This window comes from Epinephelus fuscoguttatus, linkage group LG6 (genome assembly GCF_011397635.1).
Source record: "Epinephelus fuscoguttatus linkage group LG6, E.fuscoguttatus.final_Chr_v1".
In the NCBI taxonomy this organism is placed as follows: Eukaryota; Metazoa; Chordata; class Actinopteri; order Perciformes; family Serranidae; genus Epinephelus; species Epinephelus fuscoguttatus.
In genome coordinates, this window is record NC_064757.1 from 36,580,742 (window position 1) to 36,608,580 (window position 27,839).

Here is a 27,839-nt window from a genome sequence, read left to right on the forward strand (position 1 = left end):
TTTTGCTGTTCTTACAGTGCATATTTATTCATTGAGCAATTTCACAGGTCCATAAAGTGAGACATGTAAAACCAACAAATAGAATTACCTGCTTCAAACATATTTACATTGTCAAAGATAAAAAACTGCAGTGTTAATCCATCAAAATGCAATAGAAGAGAAAGTCAACCCTCTAACATATTATTCCCTTGAAATGAAAAAATAAAACAACCTGCCAGACTTGCAGGCATCTGTATTAAAAGCAGATTCACTCCCTGAATACTGAACACTGTATGTTCTCTTGTAACACCTCAGTGACCAAGAATATAGCTTCCTCCAGTAAATACAATAACAGAAGCATTGCACGCTTAGAAGAAGAGGGATGTGCTGTGAGGAGCCATTTATACTTTCTCATTGATTCATAAACAGGCATCATTTTCAAACAAGCAATACGACCTCAAACACAAATACACAGAGCAGAGAAGCCTCCTCCGGGGACTGCGTGGCCATCCAAGAGTCAAAAAATCATAATATAGGAGGGGAATATTGATGTTTCCTTTACTACCATTTAAATCAAGCCTGTTATTTTTATTATTGTTGTCCCTCTCAAAGATGAATAGGGTGATAAAAAGAGACGCCCGCCCCGGTCTCGTTGACATTTTAGGGAGTCCTTTTGGAGCAGTAAAGATGCCCACTTGATGGATACCAGAGCTCTGCAGACAACGGGAAGACAAAATGAGGAATGCTTATGGATGCAGGGGCGGATAAGGCGAGGAAACAGAGAGAACATGGGCAGTACACAAAAGGCAGGATGGTGGGTAACATCACAGAGCGGAGGGAAAAACAACAGTGCAAAGACACAACAAGAGAGCGACATGCTGAAACAGTCTGTCAGCATGAAAACTCCAGGACAGGGTGGAACAGGAGATGAACATCCAGGGAGAGCCGTACAGAGGGAGAGACAGAACAGACAACCACAGCACCAGCCGTCAACTCGAGAAGATGAAAAATAAAATAAAAAATTCGACACGTTGACACACTCTTTGTCTCTTCTTCTGTGTTTTCAGTACACTGGCCTGTAGAGAAGCTCCCCAGAGGCAAGTCTGCGTTTCAGCTCCTTCCACAGCAGCTCCCTCTCCTTCTGGGCACCCTTCATGAAGCCTCGGTTCTCCTGGGCTCTCCGAGACAGGTAGGGCATCACCTCATTCACGGGTCCGTAGGGAACGTACTTATAGACGGGGAAGCCTGCCTGGCCTGGGGTTGAGATGGATGGGAAGGCAGGAAAGAACACAAGAAAAAGGGCTTTGTAGCATGATTTGGATGAGGATGATAAATACAGATGAATTACATTACTTCTCTATTCATGCACGGATATCATCAGAGAGGCTGTTAAAACCTGATGTTTAATTGACTAGTTACAGCTGTCACATCAGTTTCACATGTTCCTTTGGACAAACTCTAGAGAACACATCACAACTGGACGTCATCTGGATCAGCTTCCCTCAGTGAGTGATCGCTGCAATCCTTCTAATCAGGCAGGTTTGCAGCATTTGCACAGGCACCCTCAGTTTGCTGCATTTGAATTAGAAAAGCTGCTGTTGTCTGCCAGTCAGGCTCACGTACTGTGACTGTTTTGCCGGGGCTTACTCGCTGAAATAAACGTCCTTTCAACTAATCCACAATAACTAGCAGAAGATCAAAACATGCCGCGATGAAATAAAGTCATGAGTCATAAGAAGATCGTGAACACTGAATACGGGACGAGGCGTGTGAGAAAACATCAATGACCTTAAGAAACCTCGCAATATTATGTTTTGTGATACTGTGGACCATCACTTTTTAATATTTTACAGTTTTTTGTTTACTTAATAATCCAGCAAGCACTTTTATTTCAGCTTTTAGTGATTGTAGGCCAGGCATGTCACGATAACAGAAATTCAGTAGATACAAATACTAGTAAAATTCCAAGATTCTCAATACCTGATGCGATACCAAAAACGTGGAAAAAAAACAATACATCCCATGTACTTAAACAGACTACTTTCATAAAACTATTTTAAATAAATTTAACTTAAATGTTATTATTTATTCCTGATGATCGACCTCGAACACAAAGTTCTCATCTATAGCCCCATTTCCACCAAATCGGTATGGTACCAAAAGAAACCAAAAACCACAAGTAACCCTTCAGACATGGTACCTAGACACTAGCGTTTCCACTGCAAACAGTAGTCTTTCATGTGGGCGGGGTTGTTGTCACTCACTGCTCCGTCCTGCACTCACTGTGTTTCCTCCTTTATCAGTGTGCATCTCGTTTATCGTCCACAGAACGAGGCTACACGCCGACATTTTCAGAACAAAATAAAACAGGCTGCAGTGAGAGTCCCTCTCCATGGGATATTTAAAAATAGCAGCTTTGTGCATTTAGTCCTTCTCAGGCAAGCTCAGGGGTTTAGTGTTGCTGGAGCCCACAGGAACAACGCTCCGTAATATGATTTTTTTTTTTTTTCCCCTTAGAGTGAGGATTACGATGTTCCGGCCGAAATTAGTATATATTTTTAAACACTTGAAGATCCACTCATTACTAAAAGTGTATGTCATCCAACAGAGACAATAAAAACTAAAATCAAAGTTGTCACAGTGAAATTTAAGGTGTGTTGATGGATTCATGTCGTCAACTCATACATTGAGTAACATTACAAGTAAATGTTCCACCTTACAAGTTGCCGGCAGTCGGCCCAGTGAATTAAGTTACTAATAAAACTCTCCACAGTGTGAACAGTGGTTACATGAGCCTCAAAACCAGCCACAACTCAGCCCTGAGCAGAGTGACCATCCTCTACTGTCCAATCAGACTGCAGTGTTCACAGCTCCACCTTTTAGTACCAGATCTGTGTGTTAGGTACCCCAACAGAGGGGGGACCAAACATGGAGACAGTACGGAATGGTTTCATTGGTACCATCCACAACTTTTCACAGTGTTCAGCACTTGAAAAAAAACAAACATACAAAATAAGAAGCTCAGGTAAGATACTCAACGCCTCATCATGCCGCTGGTGTTTGTAGCACAATGTAAATTTGCTGTTTGCCACATGCTGCTGTTCTCTGTGCTGGTAGGAGTTCTTTCATGGTGGCCCCATCTGGTCTGGAAGAATTGAATCACTGACCACCAGTACTAGAGAAATCGAGTACTGTCACAGCTTTAGAATTTTGGCATCGCCTTGATTACGAAGACTCGGTTCTCGTGACATCCCTAAAATAGCCAGATGTTATTTAATCCTTTGTTTGGACTGCACAAAAAGAAGCAAATGAAACATTTATTTAATGCATATGGTGCTGTGTTCTTTACAGCGTGACAGTTTTCCTCACCCTATTACAGTATCTCAATACATCTCAATATGTTCAGTCGAGACCCCTGTATTGTGAAACGTATTGTATCACCAGACTCTTGCCAACACACAGCCCTGCAAGGCACCTTCTAAAATGGATGTAGTAAGTGACAGACAAAGATCTCAGCTCCAGTCTGCTTTATCTCATAAAGCAACCTTATTATTGTTTCAAGATTAAAAGACACAGACCTGGCTGCTCTATTCCTTTGAGAAAACAGCCAAGAATTACACGTGTGTGTGTTTACATCGATACCGGTCAAGGCTGTTTTCAGCTTGAACCTCACACTGACAGACAACTGCCTGCAGTCTCTATCTCTGTCTTTGACTGACAAACAAAGTGGTGAGAGCCGGCAGCAGCGCTTGGTTAAGACAGCTTGTCAATACTGAGGTGTCTCAGTTCATATGTCACGTTTCAGGCTGCAGACAGACTCGTACATGTGCACGTCATGCAGTCTTATTGGTCTGTGGGGTATATATGTGTGGCTGGAAGGTCTGAGGAGATGCAGCAGATACAGATCCTGCACAGGCTGAACTTAACCTGTCAAATCATCCTCGTGTAGGGCAGAAAAATCGGTGCCTAGTCATTGTTGATTGTGTGAGAGAGTGTGTTTTTCTCACCCAGTGGGAAGCTGATCTGATCACACATGCCCAGTAGTTGACCGAAGTACACCTTGTTCTCTGTGGGCAAGAGGCCCAGCTCATTCATTCTGAATGAGAGAGACAGACAGAGAGAGACAGAGAGATGCAAAGCTGTGTAATAAAATCAATGGGAAGTGTATTTTTCAACAGTGTGTTGGGATATAATTAAAGCCGTACCTCCTCAAAGTGTGTTTCACTGTGTCCTCATTATGGGAAGCCACCATGACGTTGGCATTTCTGTTGAGCACTATCTCGTCCAGCACATAGTCCAGACACCTTATACAGAAACACAGACACATTCAGAGCACTCAAGGACGGCAATTCAACTGTGCTGTCTCTGAACTTCTATCTGTGAAGTGTGAATTACCAAACTATTTTCAACTCAGCTATTCACTTTGAAATAATAAAATATATAACATGTATGAAAATTGTGGCTTACATTGTTTCATATTAGCATGAAAGATTTATTGTGTGCTGCAGGACTGTCTTTACACACTGAACAGTAAAATTGTCCCTAAACACTGAACATATTTACCAAAAATCTGGACCAATCCATTCAGGGAGGACCTTTGCTTTCTGCTTCCCTGCTAGTGGAGCTGAGTTAATATTCATGTGCTTTACCACCATCTGCATATTTTGAATCCCACCTCATGCTGAGCTGTAGCCCATCAGCTAAACTTTGTGTCTCATATGTTGATGTTTACCTCAAAATCCAATCAGATGCTTGAGGGTGGCCTTTGCTCTTTTTGTGCAAAGCATATTGATCTCCACAGGGTGATTTCTTTGCCTTAATCTAGAGGAATGTCAGGAAATTGTTACAACACGGCACCCCCGGAGCTGGATGGATTTCTGTAACTTGCACTAGGATGGCTCAACAGGGTGGAAGCTTGCAGACATAAGATGTTAAACCCAGAGACTCCAATAGAACTTCCCTTAAAATTAAATCCCAGTGCTGTCAATTGCAGCAGAATTGTGCCTAGAAGGTGTGTGGGAACATCGGGGTGTTTTTTCCTGGGGTGTCTTTGTGCAAGACACTTCAACTCAAAAGTGTCTGCTATCCAATAGCGAAAGGCTGTGACAGCAGACAGCTTCAAGTGTGAATATGAAGAACTGAGAACTTGACTTAAAAAGATCAAACTTTGCAGATGCAGATTTGGCTCTTCTATTGATCTGGATAGTCGTCAATAGTTAAAGAGTGCCTATTGTGCTTGTCCTTATTTTCTGCCATACAACGATGGATGTAAACATGACCTAAGTTTAAAATAACAAGGTAAACATATGTAGAAGGAATCCCTGTGAGCCTCAGGCTGTTGACGGTTCTGAAGACTCCAACAGTGTTTCTACTTTGGCTACACACTGATGTCAGATTGTGACAGATTTCCTTATTTGGTTATCTGCTGCAGGAACACTTGTGCAAGTGTTTACATTACCTAGCCTATACTGCTACATGTAGCTACATGCTAATGTCAGTGAAACATGTAATCTTGTTTGCTGATGTTGCTAAATTTTTTCCTGATTCTGGATCATATTCTGCTGCAACATCTCTAGTTGTGAATACTTTGGTATACACGCTTTTATTGATGATTTTTCACTACACTCAGTTACAGTCAATCCCCAGCTACAATTACACGGCTACATGTAGCTACATGCTAACATCGGGGAAACATGTAATCTTGGCTGCCTATGTTATTAATTTCTCATAAATTTCCGACCACATTCCTGTTGGAACATGTCCAGTTGTGAAGATCTTGGTATACTAATGATGATTTTTCATGTTGGAAACTGCCGCTACACTCAGTTACCATCATTCCCTCGCTGCAGGTACACCGCTACATAAAGCTACATGTTAACGTCAGGGAAACATGTAATCTTGGTTGCCTATGTTGTTAATTTCTCCCCAGTTTTGGATCATATTCCTGTTGGAACATGCTGTGTTAAGAAGTAATTATTTGTCATTTTAACAGGAGAAAGTGCTGCTATAAACAGTCATTCCCTAGCTGCAAGTACACTGCTACATGTAGCTACATGCTAACATCAGGGGAACAGGTAATCTTGGTTACTGATGTTCTTAATTTCTCACCTTTTTTGTGATCACATTCCTGTTGGAACCTATCCATTTGTGAAGATCTTGGTATACAGGATTTTATTGGTGATTTTTCACGTTAGAAATTGCTGCTATACTCAGTTACAGTCATTTGCCGGCTGCAAGTACACAGCTATATGTAGTTATATGCTAACGTCAGGGAAACCTGTAATCTTGGTTGCTGATGATCTAAATTCTTCCTGATTTTGGATCGTAGTTCTGCTTGAACATGTCCACTTGTGAAGATTTTGATTACGAAGCTTTTACTGACGATTTTTCATGTTAGAAAGTGTTGCTATATACAGTCATTCCCCAGCTGCAAGTACAGTGCTACATGTAGCTACATGCTATTTTCAGGAAAACAAGTGTCCTTGGTTGCTGCTGTTGTTAAATTCCCCCTGATTTCAGATCATATTCCTTCTGGAACATAGCTGGTTGTGTTTAAAAGCCTTATCAGTGATAAAGACCTGGAAATGCTGACCAATCAGAGCAGACTGGGCTTTTTGGCAGGGGGGCTTAAAGAGACGGGTGCTAAAACAAAGCCTTCTCAGACAGAGGGTGAAAACAGCACAGTATGAGGAAGATAAAATGTTTTATGACCATTAAAGCATGCAAACAAGTTCTAGTAGAAAACTTAAATACAAGCATGGACCTGAAAATGACCCCAACAGATCCTCTTTAATATACAAACAAACAAACAAGCCTTGGCTCTTACCTGTGGTACATTATATTGGTCGACTCATAATCAGGGTTAATGGGGTCCTCATAACCAATGTCTTTGGCCCTCTCTCGCTCCTGATACATGTAGGCCCCACGCACCAGCTTGGCAGCGAAACCCCAACCTTCACGTCGAGACAATTCCACATCCATGGTGACGTTGTCGTAGGCCTCCTGCAGAGCAAAAGAAGGGATGGTTCACTCTTTAGCAAATATTGATCAAAATTAACTCCATCAAGTTTAGATACAATACATGGGACGGCCTATTACACCTGACCCAGCCTAAGCCACCTAGCATAACCAACCAGACACTATCACTGCCACAAGCAAGCAAGAATGAAGAAACTATAGGAGACAAAGGTATACCTAGCTAGAGGTAGTATGTGTTATCTTTATTTCACAATACTGTATGTTTAGGTGACAATATGGTGAGCCTGTGTACGTTCCACAGAATAATAATGAGATTGGAAAAAAGGGATGCTAATCACATGAAGGAAACTGCTGTGACTTAAACGGCTTCTCATTTGCAATGGTGTATTTAAAGAAAATACAAAATAAAGCACCCAAACTCCCACCAACATTATCCTCTTCTTGTCACTGTTTCATCCTCAACCCAGCTGACTCACAGTAATCTCTTTACACGTTGACATTTGGAGTTACACGATTCGTCACAGCATGTTCTTCTATCACAAGAATTATAACTGCTGTGTCTGCATGCTTTGTGTGCAGATACATCACTTACACATTTCAGTCTGTGGTATTTCTTTCTTTTTTTTTTATATATGTACCAATTCTGACCTTAAGATAACACTGGTAGGTGTTGAAGATGACAGGCTTTTCTTTGTTGTAGATCCTCTGCATCTCTAATGTGAGTCTGCTGATAGCTGGCTGGAAGTAGGTTTGCTCTGCATCCACCATCAAGCGGACACCGTTCTCGACGGCATGCTGGAATTATAAAGAAAACTGTATTTATTTAGAAAAATATCACCTGACAGAAGCATTCTTTTATAAAATGAAGTGGTGCAGCACCCTTTCAAGACAAGCCTGTTCAGAACAGGCTTGGCATTTCTCAAGAACCGCTCATTCAAACAACTTTAAATCCAACACTGTGCTTCTTTGGGTCCTGAGCAACACACATGGGCCTCAAACAGCTGTAGATTTATCACAATATTGAAAGCACGTTGCTTTTCTAACTCACTGTACCCCAGACAAATGTACAAAAGGGCCAAAAGACTTAAAAAATATGGATCTCTGCTAGGGGTGTGTCATATCATCTTGTCCACGAGAATACTGGTATATTTTTTAATATCGTACCCACGGCAACAACAAGCATGGCTGAAAGCGAAATTATTACTGACTCTGCAGTGGTTCCAAAAAGAGGAGCAGCTTCAGTAATGTGGAATAAACTGTGGCATCCTGAATGTTTTATGAACAGCCCCGGACTTCTCAAACTCTTGAGTTACCGCTCAGAGGGAACTCATTCAGTGGCTCCTCTGGCAGCAGCACAGCGTCTCTCCCTCTCCTCTCTCGCTGTGCACACAGAAGTCGGTGTCGTCAAGTGATTTCGTCATAAACCTTTGGTAATGTAAAACTACATGACACTCGCGGCTCGACAAAATCCTCCATATATGTGAATGTGTGATAGTTGTGGTATCATAACAGCCTGTCACAGGTTACAGCGTGATGATTAGAGGAGAAATGGCAGAGCATAAAGGTCCAGGTGGGGAAAAAAAATCAATCATTTAGGATTTTACTAAAAGAAGGAAATCACCTGTTGATTTATATATATATAGATCCCAGGGGACTTTTTTTGTATTTGGGAGCTGTTTAAATGTGTCATTTGTGGTAGATTTTATTTAGTTGAACTATTAATATCGTATACAGAATCTGAGTTACTGTTGTTTACAAACTAAAGAAAGGAGAGATCATTTTTGTTTAGTTTTTACTGAATATTTAAAGGCAAACTGTAAAATATCACTTATTTTGTTGCAATTCTATTTTCTTCAAGTAATAATAATTTCTTTTACTCATTTGTCATATTGTCAAGAATACCGTTATCGCACAAATACCCTGAAATACTGTGACATTATTTTAGGGCCATATCTCCCACCACTTATCTCAACAGTATATCACTTACATACTGTGTACTACTTCTTCAGAGGCAATCATTACTCTATTTACCTGACAGAGACATTTAGCTTGTTACAATGCTTTTACTAACAAAACATGACAATTAAAATATGATGCCTTATTGTTCATTAAACAATGCAGCATTACATTAGCAGAAGTTAAGTTACAAGTTAAGGTACATTGTGCTGATAATGCCTCTTTTACTCTTCACTTAAAGTAAACATTTGAATGCAAAACTTTACTGTGCGGTATTAATCTTACTACATAGTGACGAAAACTCTGTCTGTCTGAGTGTCTGTTCCATGTTGTCACGTGGTCATGGGAGGATGTGAATGAAGCAATATTACATCAATTGGCCAAAGGGGGGCGCTATAGCAACCGATTGAAATTGCAAACTTTGAATGGCCATATCTCATGCCCCGTATGTCGTAGAGACATGAAACTTTGCACAGAGATGCCTCTCCTCATGAGGAACAAATTTGCCTCAAGAACCCATAACTTCCGGTTATAAAGATTTTCCGCCATTTTGAATTTTTGAAAAACACTTCAAATGGATCTCTTCCTCGGAAGTTTGAGCGATCTGCATGAAACTGGGTGAACATAATCTAGGGACCAATATCTAAAGTTCCCTCTTGGCAAAAGTTGGAAAACTTACTAAAACTGAGCTTCTATAAGGCAATGAATATTGCAGAGGGCGTGGCTCATCACATAAAGGTGTATAACATCTCAAGGGTTTCACCCATCACCACGCAACTTTGTAGGCATATGACCACACATAATCTGAGGGGACCCCTCCATTATTGAGCCCATCAAACAAAATGGGGGCGCTAGAGAGCTCATTTCTTATCTAGGCCTAACCGCCATATGGATTTTTACTAAACTTGGTAGATATGTAGAACAGGACGCCTCAAGGTGAGTGGAGGAATTTAACTCTAATTGGCAACTGGGTGGCGCTATAACAACAGAAAAATGCTTAAAAATGCCTAAAATGCGACCGGTCGCTGTGGCTCCCCCTGTGGACCAATGTTGGGGGTTTTTTTCTAATTTTTGGTATGACTAAGTCATGGTATGGTATGCTGTACATAATCACGGATACTGTCAGTGTGTCATTCTGTCAGTCAGTCATTCTGTCTGTCCCACGTTTTTCTACTCACTGATGTGGTCAATCTATGTGAAACTGCACATAGGCATTGAGGATTGGCATAGGTAGAAGGGGACAAAGCTACCAATGGGTATGGACTTGTAGTTTTAATTAAGAAAAAAAGTTTTGAGTACTTCTTCTACCACTGCCTATAGCCTACCAACATTCCCAGTTAGAGAGAGGATGAAAAGTAAAGTAAGATGGTGTTTGCCTCAGGCCTCCAAATCACTAAATCCATCACTGCAAATCCCACGCTGCTGCTACTCACGGTCAAAAACACAGGTGAAATACACTTAATGGATCTAATAATTTCCGAATAGGCATTCAGTCATTTCCTTTGACATTCCCCCATGGTTATATAATAGAGCAGGGATTTAATTAGTAGATGTATATTGCCGCTGGTGACGTGGTAACACACCAAAGTGGCGGCTACTCATGGTCAGAAACACCAGTGAGATACAGGTAGCGAGACGCCCTCTGCAGAACTCTGAAGCCCCTCCCTGCTGCTGCCGCTCAGAGTCACAGATTGCTGTTCGCTTGTTTATTCAAATCACACCTGATTCAACAACGCCCGTCCTTGAGTCCTGAGCAATACACCTGCAAAGTGTGAAGTAGTTTGGATGAACAGTTGTCGTGATGTGAGAAGGACACACACACACACACATACCTAGAGAGATTCTTTACTTCACACTTGGATGTGGTTACTGCTCCTGGCTACACATACAGTGTTACTTTAAACACAAATAATAGTCTCGGTTTATTATTGTGCTTATGTTTACAATGGTTAGCAACACTGCAGTGGCCTTGGTCATGTTAAAAACAGCACAGTTGTACGACGTGGCTTTTACGCAATCGTTACTGACACATTTGTACACGCTGGAAAAGATCTATTCGTGTCAGTTAGTGCACTACATAAGCATAAACAAGATAAGCTGTCAGATGCTTCAAAAAAATGTCACAACAACCAACAAAGCACAGTTTGTTTTAAATTATCACGCTGCAGAGGCATGTTTAACCAATAAACATCCCACTGTGTTCATAATCATTCCACATTTGGTCAAACTATAAGCACTCACTCCTTACAGATCAACAAGATACACAACTGCTGCCAAGTGTGTGTTTATTTGCGTACAGTGATTAGTTTTTGTTGTTTATGCGAGTTTACCTTGGCTAAGACGTCCATGCGCTGTAACATCCTCTTCATTTGTTTCTCCTCCTCTTCAGTGAACTTCTCCAGCAGAGGCTCCAGCTCACCTAGCTGGGCAAACAACCCGGGAGAGTGTGCACAGTGAGATGCTAATGAACCAAACATCACACAGCACGGCACCTATTAGTGCGTCTCACTTTATCCACCCTTCAGCTGTCTTTGGCCCAAGGTCTGCAGATATGTTGATGTGTAACTTGCCCAGATTTTGTAGACATGCAATTAAACCAGGTCTTTTCTTAAAGGGTGAGTTTGGTATTTTTCAACTTGGACCCTTTTTTCCCGTGTTTTTGGAGGAAAACAGTCACCCACTTGCCTGCCACTCCAGCTCTTCTCAGCCTGCCTGCCCTGTTTTCCCGTAAATGCCCTGGATCAACCCAAGACACCACTTCTTGCCTTATCCACTTTAAACTGAGCAGCCGTCTGAGTCACGCTTTTGGGTCCAGTTCTCTCTGTGCTATACTACATATATTAATGAAGGTTCATTAGTACTGTTTTGTATTAAAATGCGGGCAACTCGTAGACTAATGGCCCTAAATGATGATTCTTGGTTGACTAGGAAAATTCTCAGTTGGGGGCAGCTCTATAAATTACATTCACTTTTTATTTTAGTTCCTGCCAGATTTTACTTGTCATAGATGTGTCTCAAGTTTGTTCACATAAAAGAGAACAAACACTGATACATTTCATACAACAAGCATAAACTGTGGCTGCGCATGTCACTAAAATGCATTATATTAAAAATCCATTAAAATGTCCTGCCTGCTGTAAATTATATGTCAGATTTGGAAAAGCATATAGTAACTAAGTTATTGTGTCCATTGTGTATTTGGGGGATGAAATATGATAAATGATTGGACGTTGTTTTAACTGCAGTAATTTACAGTCAGTTTCTCTCACAGTGTGTTTTGCTACTGACCTCTACATTTGGGACAACCAGCAGGTCCGATATCTTTGTCCTGTCATCTATTAGGCTGTTCCAGTCGAGCAAGTCAATGGTTCTGTCAAGGTAGAGGATAAAAAGACACAAAGTTATGGCAACTATTTGTCAAAGGAACAAGTTACCAGCATCTTTGTAATCTTAACTTTGTTTATATAACGCTGAAACTAAGCATGTCCTTAGAGACTTGCGTGATTAATCGCTGAATTTCAATAGTTAATCGCAATTAAGCGCATTGACACTGATGGCATCTGTAGGAAAGAAAACCAACGCCTGTTCTTTTTAAGGAAGCTGAGGAGTTTTGATGTAGACAGGACTATCATGGAAATGTTCTATTCTGCTTTTATCGAATCTGTTCTTTCCCTCAACATTGCCTGGTTTGGTAATCTGAGCCTTACAAACAAGAACAAGTTGGAGAAAGTTGTCAAGCTGTGCTGTAAGATCACTAATGTTACTTTTAATAAACTCCTTCTAACATCCCCTCCATGTTGAGTTTCAGATGCTTCCAGGGGGGAGATTTCGCCTCCCTAGATGCAGCACAAGCTTTACAGATCGTCCTTCGTCCCGTCAGCTATCGCTTATCTTAACCAGCAGTGACCACTAATTGTCCATGATTTACCCCTGACAGTGTCTGATATATGTACTGTACTGTCTGTTTTGTTGTACTCATGAGTACTGTCTGTATCTCAAATTACTCCTCAGGGACATTAAAGTTTACCATGCCTTTTGAAAAATCCATTACTTTGCATTTCAAAACCATTTTGAAGTCCATATTAATGAGGTAAAGCAGTTCTTACTGAAGCATCTTGATTGGGGATCAAATGAACGCCCAAAAAATTCTTTATGATCATGAGGAGTCTTATTGCTGCTGTCATATCCCAGGCGCAGTCTGTGCCAATTGTCATCACCTTCCTTGCAATGTCCCATAGCTCTGCAACTTCAGAGAGGTGCTGGGCACATGTTTCTGCATTGTGTCGTTCTACTGTATGTTGAACCATTAAAGCAAAGGACTGCAATGTCCAATTAGTGTCAATATGCTATGCAGTTACTCCAACATAATTTTGATTACTCACTGACGCCCAGTGAGTCCCGGTTAATGCCACAGCACTAAAACTTTTAAGGAGTTCCAGTTTAGTTGCCTTCTGATTCAAACAGGGGCTGTAGGTGTGAAACTATTGTTCCCCTGCGTACGGCATATGACTGGTCACAACATGCCAACCTTAGGACGTCCCTCAGACCCAAGTCTTTCACGATGTTGACTGTAGTCAGTTGCCACCGATTTAGCAAGCGCTGTAGTTAAAGGGAAATTTCGGTTTATTTCAACCTGTCTCCTATCGTCCTAAATTTGCTTCAAGTGACTAGTGACATAAAAATAATAGTTAGCATGTTAGCTGTTAGCCTAGATACAGCCGGGGTGCATAGTAGCGTCAGACCTGTTAAAACGTAAGTGAACGGGCATCCCTTCAAGTGCAAAGTTAGTCCACTAAACAAGCTTTTTTTCCACAAAGACCGCCTCATATCGTTAGGATAAATGTCATGGCTGTATCTAGGCTAATGGCTAACATGCTAACTATTATTTTTATGTCACTAGTCACTTGAAACAAATTTAGGACGATAGGAGACAGGTTGAAATAAACCGAAATTTCCCTTTAATTTCTTCAATTCACACCTCAAGATGGTGCTTTCTGCTTTCGTATTGCTTTCATAGTACCTTCTTTGGCGATGTGGTTGCCTGTTGACATCAGTCTGATTAGCTGCACCTGTTTGCTCGTCTCGCAGGAGGTGGCTCAGACTCAAAGCACTATGGTGATAATTTGACTCCATATGACACAAGGTGGATATTACTTTTGACTTGTCAACCAAGCCGTCTGGAGTGTTTAAAGTGAAATGAGCCATTCAGAAGCCCAGTGGTGTTGTCATTTTGACTGCATCCAAATGTCCTCCCCCTGGACTTTCAGACTGAGCCCTCGCACACCTTGTTGTACGTACTGTAACAAGTTTACTATCAGAGGTCGCAAGCCACTTATAGACAGCACTCGAGACTGTTTTTATGTTATGTTGTTGCCATGGAAATGTTTAAGCGACGATTACAATCATTGTAACTGCTTTTATATTCTGTCTGCTCATCTGTCCCTGCAGATAATAAGATAGAAATGTCATGTATAGGGTTGTTTCCTTGGTGAACACAATACATTTCTGTATAACATACAGACTGCAGACATTCAAATACAAAGATACAAAGGGCCGAGCTATGACCTATTAGTTCTTTTATTGTTTTTCTGCTGTTTCTGTTGCCATTCTGTTGATGTTGAATATCATTTCTGGCCCACACAATTCAAGTGTTGTTTTAATAGGCAACAGTAACTGTTTTACATATACATAAGCTTTGATTTTTTCGTCAGCTATTGAAAAAAAGCTACCACTTCATATCTGTATTGCAATGAATTGTGGGCAATTACATAAGTGAACTCTGCTGAAGTCTGCACCCCAAGTGGACTCTATGGAAGTCTGCAGAAAGTCTGCTTGAGGCCCCTTGTGGACTGGTTGAATTGTGGATTTGTGGATCAGAGCGGTGACTCAGCATTTTTTGTGCAAATGTGAACACTCCAAGAGAACTCAGACCCCTCTGAAGCGAACCAAACTCGTTCGGTTCGCTTTAAGTCCGCTTTGCCTTTTGCTACTGTATTGCAGCCCTCTGGGCTTGCCGTAGACAGATCATGTGCTATTTCAGCAGGACGCATAATAAACACAATGAAACCACGGCCACAGGTAACGACAACACGACCAGTGGACGAGAAGTATTTTGGTGATGACTCCTGGTCGTGACTGTCCACAACACACAGAAACACTAAGGTTTCCCTCCAATTTCAAGTTCATACCCGCACCGCAGTGCCACATCAAAGTAAAAAATAAACTACATCAATATATATTACATAGCGACTATAGTGTGAACAGAAAGAGGACTGAGGCCCCATCAGAGCTGAAGTGGACCAGAAAGAGAACCTCTTTGAAATGAACGGACAATATGAACGCAAGAAGAACTGAGTCCCCTTTCTGTCGGTCCACCTTTTGGTGCACTTTAAGAGGACTGAGTTCAGTTCATTTAAAAAGAACTAAATGTGAAAACATCCTATGGTTGGTCAAAGGGACAAAACAGCAGCACACGTAAATAACGCGTTATGTTCGGACCTTAATCACATCGCAATTAACACGTTAACGCTGACAGAACAAAAACGTTTCTAACTTTTCTCATAAGATGTTGTGACTTAAAACCTGAATTCCTTCTGATGTCATTATGTATTCACTTTTTACTTTTAAACAAATAATCTGTAAAACAAAAATTCCCACACAAATATATTGTACATTCCTGTGCTTGTGCTGTTAAGTAAACTATGAGGACACTTAAATCAATAAAGAATATTATGCTAAAATATGTATTTTATTTGTTTTGCATGTGGGAAAATAGTGGTAAGTGTTTTGTGATTTAATGACGAGCTTAAATTGTATTAAGAGTTAGTGAAGCATTACCACTGCAAAAAGGCATTGCAATCCATTAGGGTGCAATTTGTTCTTTTCATTATAATCATCATTTTTCATTGAATTAATTTTCCTCTAAATTGCCATGGCTGTAATGAAATATTTCCCTGTGTGCAACACTGACACTGTTTTACAGATATTACACAGACATTTCGTGTCTATTTCAGTTCTCTGTGCTCGTGCTTACCCTGAAGACTCCTCTTCCCTTCCCGTAAACCAGCCGTAGAAGTCACCTTTTGCGCCGAGCTTGGTCAGGAATTCCTAGATAAACAGAAAAGATGAAGAAGTACTGCAAGGCACACTGTGTGTATGAAATAGGAGTGCAAAAATAATCTATAACACTGAATGTAACATCTGGTGGAGAGTACTATAGGTAGATCACTCCAACTATTACTAAAGTTCACCAGGAGGACAGAGGAGGAGAAAGTCCACCTGCATCTGTTTGAGCTCCAGCCTCTGCTCTAAGGCCTCCATGTCGTCTTTCCCCTGCTGTGATGCCAGGAAGGTGAAAAATCGCCTCCATTTCACCAGTACTTCTGAGAACTGGAGCTTTAAATAAAAAGCATGATGTAAGCCCACCACAAAACTGCATCAGATAAATTAGTACAGTGACCTTTTAATCACCACCTACTGCCTACCAGAAACTGAGGCCGTCCAAGAGCAGTCATTTTGATGGCAGAGAAACCGTCCATTGCACTCCCACCTGGAGGTCAAACACACTGAGTGAAACAAATAAAATAATGCAAAGACGAAAAATACTGACTTAATGGTAAATGCATGCTTAAAGATGAGCTGCATGTACTAAATGGAGTGGATTACAGAACCAGACCACATGGCCACTGTCTGAGGAATGACAATATTTGCAATATCTTGGAAAACATATGAAAGTATATGAGCCACAGTAGTTAGAGCTTTAAGACAATGTCCACAGTGTAAGGTTGCAAAGAGTGCAACCAGGCTTACACACAGTTTTAGCTGAGATAGCTGCTGGTGATATGATGAGGAGGAGATGGAATGGCAACATGACCAATCTACATCAACACTTGAGACAGCACAGGGGAAAGTAGGAAGAGTGCATGTGAGAGAAAGCCGAGCCGTGTAACGTTAATAATGAGACAACTGAAAGACGCCAGAGCCTCAGAAAACAAAATCCAAGCACAGTTACGCAAACATTTGTAAGTGTCACAGGGAAATCATGGACTCCATAACAAACTATATAATAACAAATGAAAAATTGAGCAATTTTGCTCGGGCTTGGCCCACTTGACATGCTGCTGTGTTGTGCTATGACGTGCTGGAATTTGTCATTTACGCCTGAACGCAACACAGGCTCGCTCCACTGTGTGTACAGTGCCGTGCTGTGCTGCTGTGCAAGCAGCATGTTTGACTGTGCTCAGTCTGTTAATGCTCATTTGCACACTGTCCATAACAGTAACTATGTCAAGTCAGGTCAGCGCCCCCCAAATATACAGTATAATATTGTAAACAGTACAATATAATGTAGGGGAAACACTGAATCAAGCAAGAAGACTCATGATACCATTTTTTGATATATTGTAATTGCAATCTCAAATTGCGATATTGTCCACTCAAATCGCCATCGCACATTTTTATCAAATCGTGCAGCACTAATTTATACTTGTGCAGCGGTGTGTCTGTTTTACTCTGCAGTTACACCTCCAAATCACTAGTTGGCAACGGAGGTTTCTGTGAAGTCCTGTAAAGTTTCGATGATTTAAAACACACCCAAAACAGGGGCCTACCATATACAAGGCTGTTGCTGCAGCGGCCCAGGTTCGACTCCAGCCTGTGGCCCTTTGCTGCATGTCATTCCCTCTCTCTCTCTCTCTCTCTCCCCCTTTCACACTGAGCTTTCCTATCAATTAAAGGCAAAAATGCCCCAAAAATATCTTATAAAAAAAACAAACAAAAAAACACATATTAAACACACATTAAACATGGCTTAATAGCGACAATTTCAAACACAAGAACACAAACAGACACTAGCTTTTCCTCTTCTCATATGAAGCCAGGGACAACAGCAGCATTTAACAAAGGTAACGTTATAAAATCCAGCTCCGTTACAGCTCACAAGGTTCACTGACAAAACACTAAACACGCTTTCCAAACAAACACAACATGCTAACGTTATTAGCACAAGCCTATGGCATTTTACATTGTATAAATTACCCTAGCAACAAGTGGAGATTTCCTCTGCTCATATGAAGCCAGGATAAATCACACAATTTATCATTTGATTCCACGCATAAGTATAAACCCTGCATAAATTTGACATTTGACATTTTGCAAGTGAAGGGTCAGACAGAGCCCACTGACACTTCAAGTCCCTGGTCCTGTGCCCAGTAGGCCTTGTTCAGTAATCCATCCATGCTGTTAAGGTTAGTTTAATTTTATCCTGAATTGTAAAGCACTTTGTATGAATGGTTTTGGTTTTGGCTGTTTGATGTTTAATAATAATGATGACAGAAAATCTACTGTGATTAGGGTTTGCAATGTGATGAATTAGTGGTATGGATGCTACACATATCCAAAGGCTTCCGAAATGACAGCTGTTTTGGCACTGTTGTCAAAATCTGCGATGCGAAACTGCATTTCTTCCTTGCCAAATTTTTTTTCAGTGACAGGTCTAATGAGGGGTGGAACAGCCACAAGTGTCAAAATGCAAATGTATGCTAAAGGACGTTTTTGTGGGAGTGGAAATGAGGCTCTTGCATGTATGCCCAGTTCTACAGTGATTAAGATTTATAAAACAGAAACACATGTGCAGCTTTATAAATATGACTGAAAGAATGCACATTTCTGTCTTTGTGTAAATTCATGACTATAACTTTATGCATCTGGCCCCGGATGTATTTCAGTTTCTCTTTACTTACCAGATGCTTTAATACATTTGATGAAGGTCTCCATATGCTGGTCACATTTGGCCTCATCCGCATAGAAATACGTGCGAGCTCCCGTCACACCTCCACGACGGTCCCCGAATTGTTTGTGTGCTTTATATTTATTCTCTCTGTGGTCCTCACCTTGGGGGGATGACAACAAATTTGCATGCCTATTACCTCTAATTACATCATATACTGTGTCCACAAATTAAAACAAAACAAGGCATCTTACCTTTGCTCTCCTTCTCAGCAGCGGATACGCATGAGCTAAATTAGAAGAAATACAAAAGGATAAAATGAATTAATGTGCTTTGTGTCTGGGCAACATTAGAGATGCAAGTTTCATCAGAAATACAGCAACAGTCTGGCATTTTTAGTTCAATTCAGGAGCTTGTGCTCTTCATGTGAACATTCTGGCCTTGTGGCAACGGCATGTCAGAGTCTGACATTGTGTTTAGTGACCCTATATACGCTGATGTGTCCTGCTGCCAGCCTGCTGACCCTTCAGAGAGGTTAGCTCTAATGTCACAACACACTTGACCTATTCTCCCGTCATCACGGGGAACCGAGGAGCTCATGTAACCAAATGGATGAATAAACACTAAGCATGCTGCACGTCAGGGACGTCAGTCGGATTTAAAGCCAGAAAACTGAAGGGAATTATCTTCTTTCAACATCACATGCCATTTGGCAGGAACTTTTATTGTTGCCATCTGGATTTAACTGCAGTGGGATACACTTGACACTGACTGACATTTTGTTGTGTTACACACATTTTATTCAGTCAGAGGTTCATGTTGTTTTTCTGTATTTTAAGATATTGTAAATGGAATATTTTGGGGTTTTGAACCAACAGATTGGATAAATTAGTGTTGTAAAATATACTGGTTTATCAATATTTATCAATTCTGAATATCTGAAATGGTTTTGAAAGTCCTCATGTTGTAGCCTTGTTAAATTAACCTTTTTAGTCATTCTGTTAATTTTAACTTATATGCCCTCAATGTCAATTTTTCCCTGTGGTATTGAAAATGGTAACAAATATTGGTGTTTTTCAAACTTCCAATATCATGACAACACCATACTCTAAAGGCCCAGACATGCCCAACCAACATCAAAGAACTATAGTGGCCACGAAAACCAACTGTTGCATCGCCTGTGTCTCGGGCAAAAAGTTGCACTGCACTTGAACACACCGCAAAGATAACAGCCAACAGCCAACTAGCATGTACACTCTGCACCTGTGTGACAGGAAATAACTCCATACCAGCAAGTGGTGGTGGTTTGTATTGTCATTCAAAAAGGGAAACTGGAAGACGGACATGACAGTAGTTAGCCAGTTTGACTTTAGATTTGTTTACCTACCTCACTTCTCTTCTTGTGCATTGAGCTAACCTGCCTATCAGAGTGATTTCATTCACTGACGGGCTCTGCCATTGCCGATTAAAGACAAGGGCCGATGGTGAAGGACACACTGCAAAAACTAGGGCAACAGTCATTCACCAATGGCCCCATGTTGACCGATGTTAAAAAGCTTAAACTCCCAGTATTGTGATAATGCAATACCATAAAAGCCCAGACACGCTGAACCGACATAAAGAACTAGTGGCCACAAAGACCGACTGTTGCATCACCTGGGTCTTGGCCAAAAAGTTGCACTTGAACACACCGCAAAGACTACAACAAACAGCCAACTAGCATGTATGTTCTACACCTGCGTGAGAGGAATGAACTCTATACCAGCAGGTGGTGGTTGTCTGTTTTGTCATTCAAAAAGGGAAACTGGAAGACCAACAGGATGGATTCAAGACGCAAACTAGCCAGTTTGCACCTAAACAACACAACCCAATGTTAAAAGAACAAATGGTATTTATTGTGTGCTGGTAAACAACACCACAAACATTTCTTGTGCATTGAGCTAACCTGCCAATCAGAGTGATTTCATTCACTGACGAGCTCTGCTATTGCCGATTAAACATGCTGAATCATCTGAAAAAGAGATGACATGGGCCAATGGTGCAGGACACACTGCAAAAACTAGGGCAACACACATTCACCTATAGCCCTACGTAGACCAACAGCCAACTGACGCCTTGGTGTGTTAGAGCCCTGAGGGTTTTTTAACGTGCTTTTAAAGGTACCGTATGGGAAATAAAACTTCCAGTATCATAACAGCACCATAATATAAAGGCCCAAACACACCAAACCAACATTAAAAAGCTAGTGGCCACGAAGACCGACTGTTGCGTCACCTGTGTCTCGGCCAGAAAATTGCACTTGAACACACAGCAAAGACTACAGCCAATGACCAACTAGCACGTACCACTAGGGCAACAAACATTCACCTATCAACCTACATTAACTTTCAGTGTCATGACAGCACTATACTACAAAAGCCCCGACACACCTGGCGAACATTAAAGAACTAGTAGCAACCAAGACCTACTGATGTGTCGTTTAATGTCGCGTGCATCTCAACCAAAAAAATTGCACTTGAACACACTGCAAAGACTACAGCCAACAGCCAACTAGCATGTGTGTTCTGCGCCTGCGTGAGAGGATATAACTCTATACCAGCAGGCGGTGGTGGTTCGTATTCGTCATTCAAAAAAGGGAAACTGGAAGACGGACAGGATGGATTCAAGATGTGCATTAGCCAGTCTGCACGTTAATAACAAAACCTGATGTCACACAACAAGCTTGTTTTCATCTCTAGACATTTGTTTGCCTTCCTCACTTCCTTTTCTCTTCTTGCGCACTGAGCTGCCAATCACAGTGATTTTCCTGACTGACAGGTTCCACCAGGTCGACATACAATCAGCTGAAAAACAACCAATAAGGGCTGACCAGTGCTGACTTTGCAGAACACACTGCTACTGCCACTATGGCCCAGTGTTGACTGACAGCCAACTGTTATCTTGGTGTGTCATATTTTAGACTAAATAATTATTCAATTACTTGTAGAAATAATCAACAGATTAATCTCTAATGAAAATAACAGCTCAATGAAGCCCTTGAAGACAGAAACCAGTCTCAGAGTTTTGCACTGAGTAGCTGGGGTAAGTAACTCTGTTGTCAGTACTGGTTCCAGTCGAGGTTTTAATTGTGCGATGATTTAATTTCTGTTTCAAATGCTTTCTGTGTTACACTGCCAAAAATTCAAATTGTGCTAGAGGCACTGATTATTGGTAAGCTTTTGGCATGAAAAGGGACATTTTAATATAATTTCATTACTGGCACAATTTATTGTTTTTTTGGCAGCTTCATTACAAATATCTCAGTAAGGGCCTGCATTAATAATGTAATAATCCTAACTGTGAATCACCTATGTATTTTCAGTGTAAAACAGCCTGGCATTGGGAGTATCATGCTCTCAACATCAAGTCAGGACTTGCCTCAGTTCCTTATATCTTCCTTACATCTCCTTTCCATTGCGAGGAACTGACTAATGTTGTTGTTGCTACCTTGATAGATCACTGGAGTGCCTGTCAAACCCTGCTGTCTGAGATCAAGCCGGCTTAAAGTACTTTGTCCTCCTGCTTTACGGTTTGAGGGTGTATGTTCGCCAAACAAAAGCTTTCTTGGCTGGGGTTTCAAACTTCTTTTGATGTTTCCAAACAGACATCCCCAAGACAAAGTATATCAAAGCTGTGCAGCGATATCTTGTTACTGGTGTTATGGTATAAAAAAAGAAACATACAGAGTTGAAATACAAGAAGGGTGAAAAGAGTCAAAGCACAGGGCTGGCTGAGAGCTTTATCACCGTACAGAATGTGATAAAGCAATATTTGCAAACGTCTCGCACACTGACATTGCAGTCAGCTGTCACTCTACGTCAACAGACTTAAACAGCAGCTACTTTAACACACTGCCGACCAGCCTTATTTATTCACCATGTCTGACCTTCTTTTAATCTCACATGACATCTGTAGGTTTATAAAGGTCAGTCTTATAAAAGGTCAGTCTTTTTGTGCTGAGTATTCTACTAATGCTGAGCAAATCTGACAAGTGCATTTGTCTTTTTCTCTTCAATGAAACAGGCATCAAATGATATCCTCTTTACTTATTTTAGTCACTGAGTTGATGTTGAAGCAACTCCTACACGAGCCAAAAAGTCCATATTTTATTTTGGACGAGGAGATGTCCTAATTACTCATAATGCATGAATGCCCAGAGCTACAACTTAAGCAACACTGCTGCTGCCTCTGCCTAGAGAGACTGCTTGCATAAGGTCTGCACTGTCATCCAAGTTAACATCAGCTCACAGGTCAGATAGCCGCTGCCTTGTGCTGCCCATGTGACAGGATTCCTAACGAGTGAGAAATACTTTGCAGTCAGCCAATCCTGAAGGAGGGGCCATGACTAAGCCAGCAAATCATGCCGTGAATGAAGGGTGTTTACTTCCTGGTTGTGTAAGTAATGTTCAAATGGAACTATTTTTGACATCAAACAAGTGGAAAATACTCTGCGAGGTACTGTACTCTGTGCAGCTCTCAGTTTGCATGTGAGAATTAAAACAGGTCAAGATCAATGCAGCTCTGTGGCCAATGTTGCTCTCAACTGAGCTGATTGTTTGTTTGTACACCAATGATTCCTGTGAACTTTAATACGAACAAGGGCTGACATTTTTTGCCATGATTAAAGTGATCAATCGATTATCAAAATAGTTGGCAATAGGGCTGCCCCCCCCCGATAGTCGACCAAACATTAGTCGACCAGAAAGGTCATTAGACGGCAAGATTTCACTGGTCGCTCAGCACGCTCAGCTGCCAGACAGGAGTCACCTTACAAACCAATCACTGCCGACAGATATCTTTCCCTTCTTCTGTAAATATTCAGTCTGATAAACACGAAAAAGTTGATCACGTTAGTGCAGGGCTACCCAGAGCTTTACATCTGTCCCATGGACGATAGGCCTACACACTTATAAACAGCGCCTGGAAGAAGATCAGCTCTGCACTCAGGATTTCAGGTAAATAAGCTATACGATGCTTGTTAACGCTACTTAGTAACCTGCCGCTGCGCTTTTGAAAGCTGTTACAAAAAAAGGCACAAAAGAAGCACCCAGTGCCCGACCTTGTGTTTCCAGTCGACATGTGTACGGCCTCTGATTTCCAGGGCTGGTACCTGCGGTTATTCCACAGGCTAGTTAATAACATGTCGGGCAAGAAATCCAAAGTGTGGGATAATTTTGAGAAGGTGAAGGACGAACCCAAGGTGATATGTAAACTCATCTTCATTGGTCGACTACAAACATGACGTATCATCTGAAACATGGAAGTAGCTACATGCCCATTAGCCCACAGCGTCATTAACAGGCGGCTCGCTCAGTGTGTGACGTGCACTTGTAGATAAAATATAGGCCTATATTAATGAAGGTTCATTAGTACGGTTTTGTATTTCTCTGTAATGTAGCACAGTGTTAACAATGTTACTGATACTATTCTTTCTCACACCTTCAACTCAAACCACCAAAATATATCATTTAATAATCAAATTAATATTGTAAACATGTGGGCGACTAGTCGACTAATGGCCCTAAATGATAACTATTGGTAGACTTGGAAAATTCTTAGTCGGAGCAGCCCTAGTTCACAACTACTTTTCTTTCAACTGACTAATCAGTCAGTTTCACGATCGACCAATCATTGGAGCTCTAATACCAACTGGTTATCATCTTAATATCTGCCCAACAAATCTTGAAAAACACCGACAAGTTTGTAATGTCTATTGAAATGTATCGTAATACCGCTACTCTCATACTCCATCTCTTTCTGCTCGGCCTCCTCTTGGCTGATGTCTTCCTCCACGCTGTAGTCCAGGACAGAGCCGACACCGAAGGCCTGATTCTTCTGGATCAGCGGCTTGATGTCCTTGTGGTCCTCACCGGCGACAAACTGGCCATAAAATGTCATCTTCATGAACTGGTTGAAGGTTCTCTGGCCCAGGATCTTCTGACCTAGGTCCATTATCTGAGCAGAAAGGAAGAGGACATTATAACCAGTTTAAGATTTTTTACATATAATATGGCTATAATTTATGATTACTAATCCAGATTTATTCTGTGTGTCATTTAGTTTATCTATGTGAATCATACTAACGACTATGTACGATATATCGATTATATTTTCAAGCAAGATATAGATTTAGACAACGCTGCTTATATCCATATAGGGTCAAGTTGCGTCACATAATGCCACTCTTTTTGTAAACGCACAGCTCTGCCCCACTCACTCACTCACAAGTTCTCTATCAACACTCAGAGAGACACAGAGCTGCTCCTCTGTTTTAATCTGTCTCTTAAGTAGCCTATAGTGTGACATCGGTCTATGTGTTGCACGTGCTACGCTAAATCAGTCTGTGAGATGAATGAAATGACCACAGTAGCTCACGTGCAGTACAGCGCTGCGCTGCATGTGTAGGAGACAGAGCTGCTTGATCATGTCAGGTGAGCGTTTGCAGATGTGTTTGAAAAATGCAGCGACAACACAGACGTTTCATATACAAGATGTATATAACGTGGTCAAATTGTCTCTCGCTCCCTCCCTCCCTCAGCCTCTCTGTTGATACTCTGTGCATTATTAAGATTAACAGCCTAAATATATACAAATATCTAAATCATTTTCCAGCACTAGATTCATTTGAAAGGCCATGGAGACAGACTTTCTAAGATTTTTAATTGTTCCAAACTACAATGGATTTAGATCTACCTGATACTTTTATACTCATGTTATAGTTTTGTGTCCTGTGCTGCAGACCTTTAAACCTCTGTAGCTCCAGTGCTGTGTGCAAAAAGTTAACATACAGCATATCATGTATGGCCATTTAGCCTGAAACTACAGAGATACGACTTTCTGTCCATATCGCCCAGCCCTATATCATACTATCCCAGACAAGACAGGCCGTGTCTATAGACAGGTTACGACAGCAACCGGTTTGCGTGACAAACCACAAAAATGACCACGTTGTTCTTTCATAAGCAAAAGAATTCACATTGTGTTTCTGCCCCCAGGTTATAAACTGTTGAACACAAGGCTAAAACAGGGACAAAGTGTGGAGCATTGCACTGAGAATCAAGCGTAATGCCAGATTGTATGACTACTTCCTGTTTGGCGAAGCTACTGTTTTCACAACAACAGCCAAGTTTTTCATTGCTTACATGACGGCATGAGAAGTGTGGAAGGAGTGTCGCAAGTCTGTTTATGCAATGTAGCCTACCACCATGCATCAGTACACACTGTGGGAAGAGTGTGTTACATATTGTGCATTAACATGACCAGATACATTAGCTTATACAATGATGTGACATCACGCCTACAGTTAGGTAACATGGTCTGCAGACAGAGTCACTTGCTGGCTTGGGAAAAGCAGGTTGTAATTTGAGAGGTGGGTGTCACATTCGCCTGAGGCACAGACAGCTACTGTAGGTCTGTGGGTTCAGTTTGACAAATGGCTGACTGAGGCTATGTTTACCCTGAACTTAAAGCATTTAAAGTTACATAAAGTTAAAGGTAATAACTGAATAACTGTGAATTTAGAGACACATTTTGCTGCTGTCTTGTGCCTTTTTCACTGGTGACCCCTTTTCCTACTTTTGCTGTCCCAAAATGTCACATAGGAGTAAACTATAATGCACACCTTTACTGTGAAGTCACCTGAACATCTCATGTTAGACTTGATGGTTAATGGCGGGGTTACCTCTTTATTCTTATCAACCAGGAGGTCATAGGAGCAGAGTTTGAAAACCACCAAACTTCTGAGCAGCTCTAATGAGTCTTTGCTCTTATAAGCCTCCTGTGTCTGGTCAAAGTCTACGGAGATCTCATTAGCAGCAGCGGTGGAGGTTGTGTTGGTGGTGCTGTCTCTCCCTCCGCTCCCCGGCTGTCCTGGGAACCCCGAGTTCGCCGAGTCATGTCGAGCCCCGCCGCGGCTGCTGACATCCTCCCGCGGCTCCGCCTGGGTCGCCGGGGTCGAGGTGACGGTGGAGCGGAGTCTTCGGCTGCAGAGCAGCCGCTTAAAGGAGGTGTCTGCCCCGGCCCGTGTCAGGGCTGGCACGGCTCTGACATGAAACATCAGCCTGGAGGAGGAAGTGGATGTCAGCCGAGCGGGAACGTTACGCGGACCATCTGCCGGCGCGAGCTGCGCACGTTACACTGGTGTAAACACAGAGGAAGCCAATGAGTCACAGTTAAAAAGGTAGCACTCGGTTGGTGGATGGGTTGTGACGTAAGAGTTTTGTTAAGCACCCAAACTTGTTTTACATCACAGGCTCCACTGCGCAGGTGCACACCAAGTTTTACTATAACTTTCTCCCCTGTCAGCTGTGGTTAATTATTCTGGTATACTGGTTAATTATACTGGAAAGTATTATAGACAAACAGTTGTGTGGCCACATATTAAACATGTTTTACAGCCTGTTGCTCAGCTTCCTTACAGCGGCTACAACAGTGCGTGAAGCAGGGCCGTAGCAATGGAGCCAACACTGGAGGGGGCCAAATTAGCCGGGGGGCCTGGGATCCTGGAAACAGAGGACTAATTATATTATATTATATTATATTATATTATATTATATTATATTATATCATTCATCATAAGCAAGTAGCTAACTGCTTATCCTGTTGGAGGTCACAGGGGGGCTGGAGCCTATCCCAGCTGACACTGGGCGAGAGGTGTCAGCCCTGTGACTATCACAGGGCTGACACATAGAGACAGACAGCCATTAGGGTTGGGTCAGTATGAGAAAAAAAAAAACGGTCCAGTTTTTGTGAAAAACCGCATCAAGTCGGTAATACCGGATTTTCGCCACTTGGGGGCGCAATTGACTTATTTAAAATAAAAAATGACCATAGGACAACAAAGTGACAGTAACACGTTTCTTTTATTCCTTACAAATAAATTTTGCAGCTTACTCAATTAGTGCAAAGAAGGGTTACCTCCTTCGTCTGGCTCAAAGCCAAGGTGTTGCCATAGTGGCGTATTCTTTGATTTCTTCAAGACTAAACTGTCTGCCATTATCGACTCTCCAGGCTACAGTAGAGGCCTTGGCGCATGCGCATGCGCACCCCCTAGCTCAGTCCCCACCCTACCCCCACCCACCTCTCTCACCTGCTCGCTGTGCGCTTGGCAAAGAGGCAGACACAGGTGCTCAAAGTCTTGCACAGACTTGGGCATACATAC

At 41.7% G+C, this 27,839-nt stretch overlaps 1 protein-coding gene across 1 annotated transcript; it reads right to left on the minus strand.

Annotated features, from left to right (window-relative positions):
• prodhb (proline dehydrogenase (oxidase) 1b) lies at positions 1-26,840 on the minus strand. Its single transcript, XM_049578532.1, has 14 exons — positions 26,361-26,840; positions 24,426-24,634; positions 18,895-18,929; positions 18,654-18,803; positions 16,398-16,462; positions 16,192-16,308; positions 15,947-16,020; positions 12,202-12,283; positions 11,244-11,336; positions 7,606-7,752; positions 6,806-6,981; positions 4,185-4,283; positions 3,987-4,075; positions 1-1,233 (listed from the first exon to the last, which is right to left on the minus strand). Exons 1-14 carry the CDS (start codon positions 26,733-26,735, stop codon positions 1,043-1,045), a joined length of 1,902 nt encoding a protein of 633 aa, XP_049434489.1. The 5' UTR covers positions 26,736-26,840; the 3' UTR covers positions 1-1,042.
• Positions 26,841-27,839: the final 999 nt, after the last annotated feature.

What these genes read in the sequence shown, in the direction of transcription:
- prodhb (XM_049578532.1), bottom strand. Translation starts at nt 26,735, where the DNA reads ATGTTTCATGTCAGAGCCGTGCCAGCCCTGACACGGGCCGGGGCAGAC. An exon ending in TTGGACGGCCTCAGTTTCTG is followed by an intron (nt 16,309 to 16,397) that starts GTAGGCAGTAGG and finishes TTTTATTTAAAG; the next exon opens with CTCCAGTTCTCAGAAGTACT. An exon ending in GCATGGACGTCTTAGCCAAG is followed by an intron (nt 7,753 to 11,243) that starts GTAAACTCGCAT and finishes TTATAATTCCAG; the next exon opens with CATGCCGTCGAGAACGGTGT.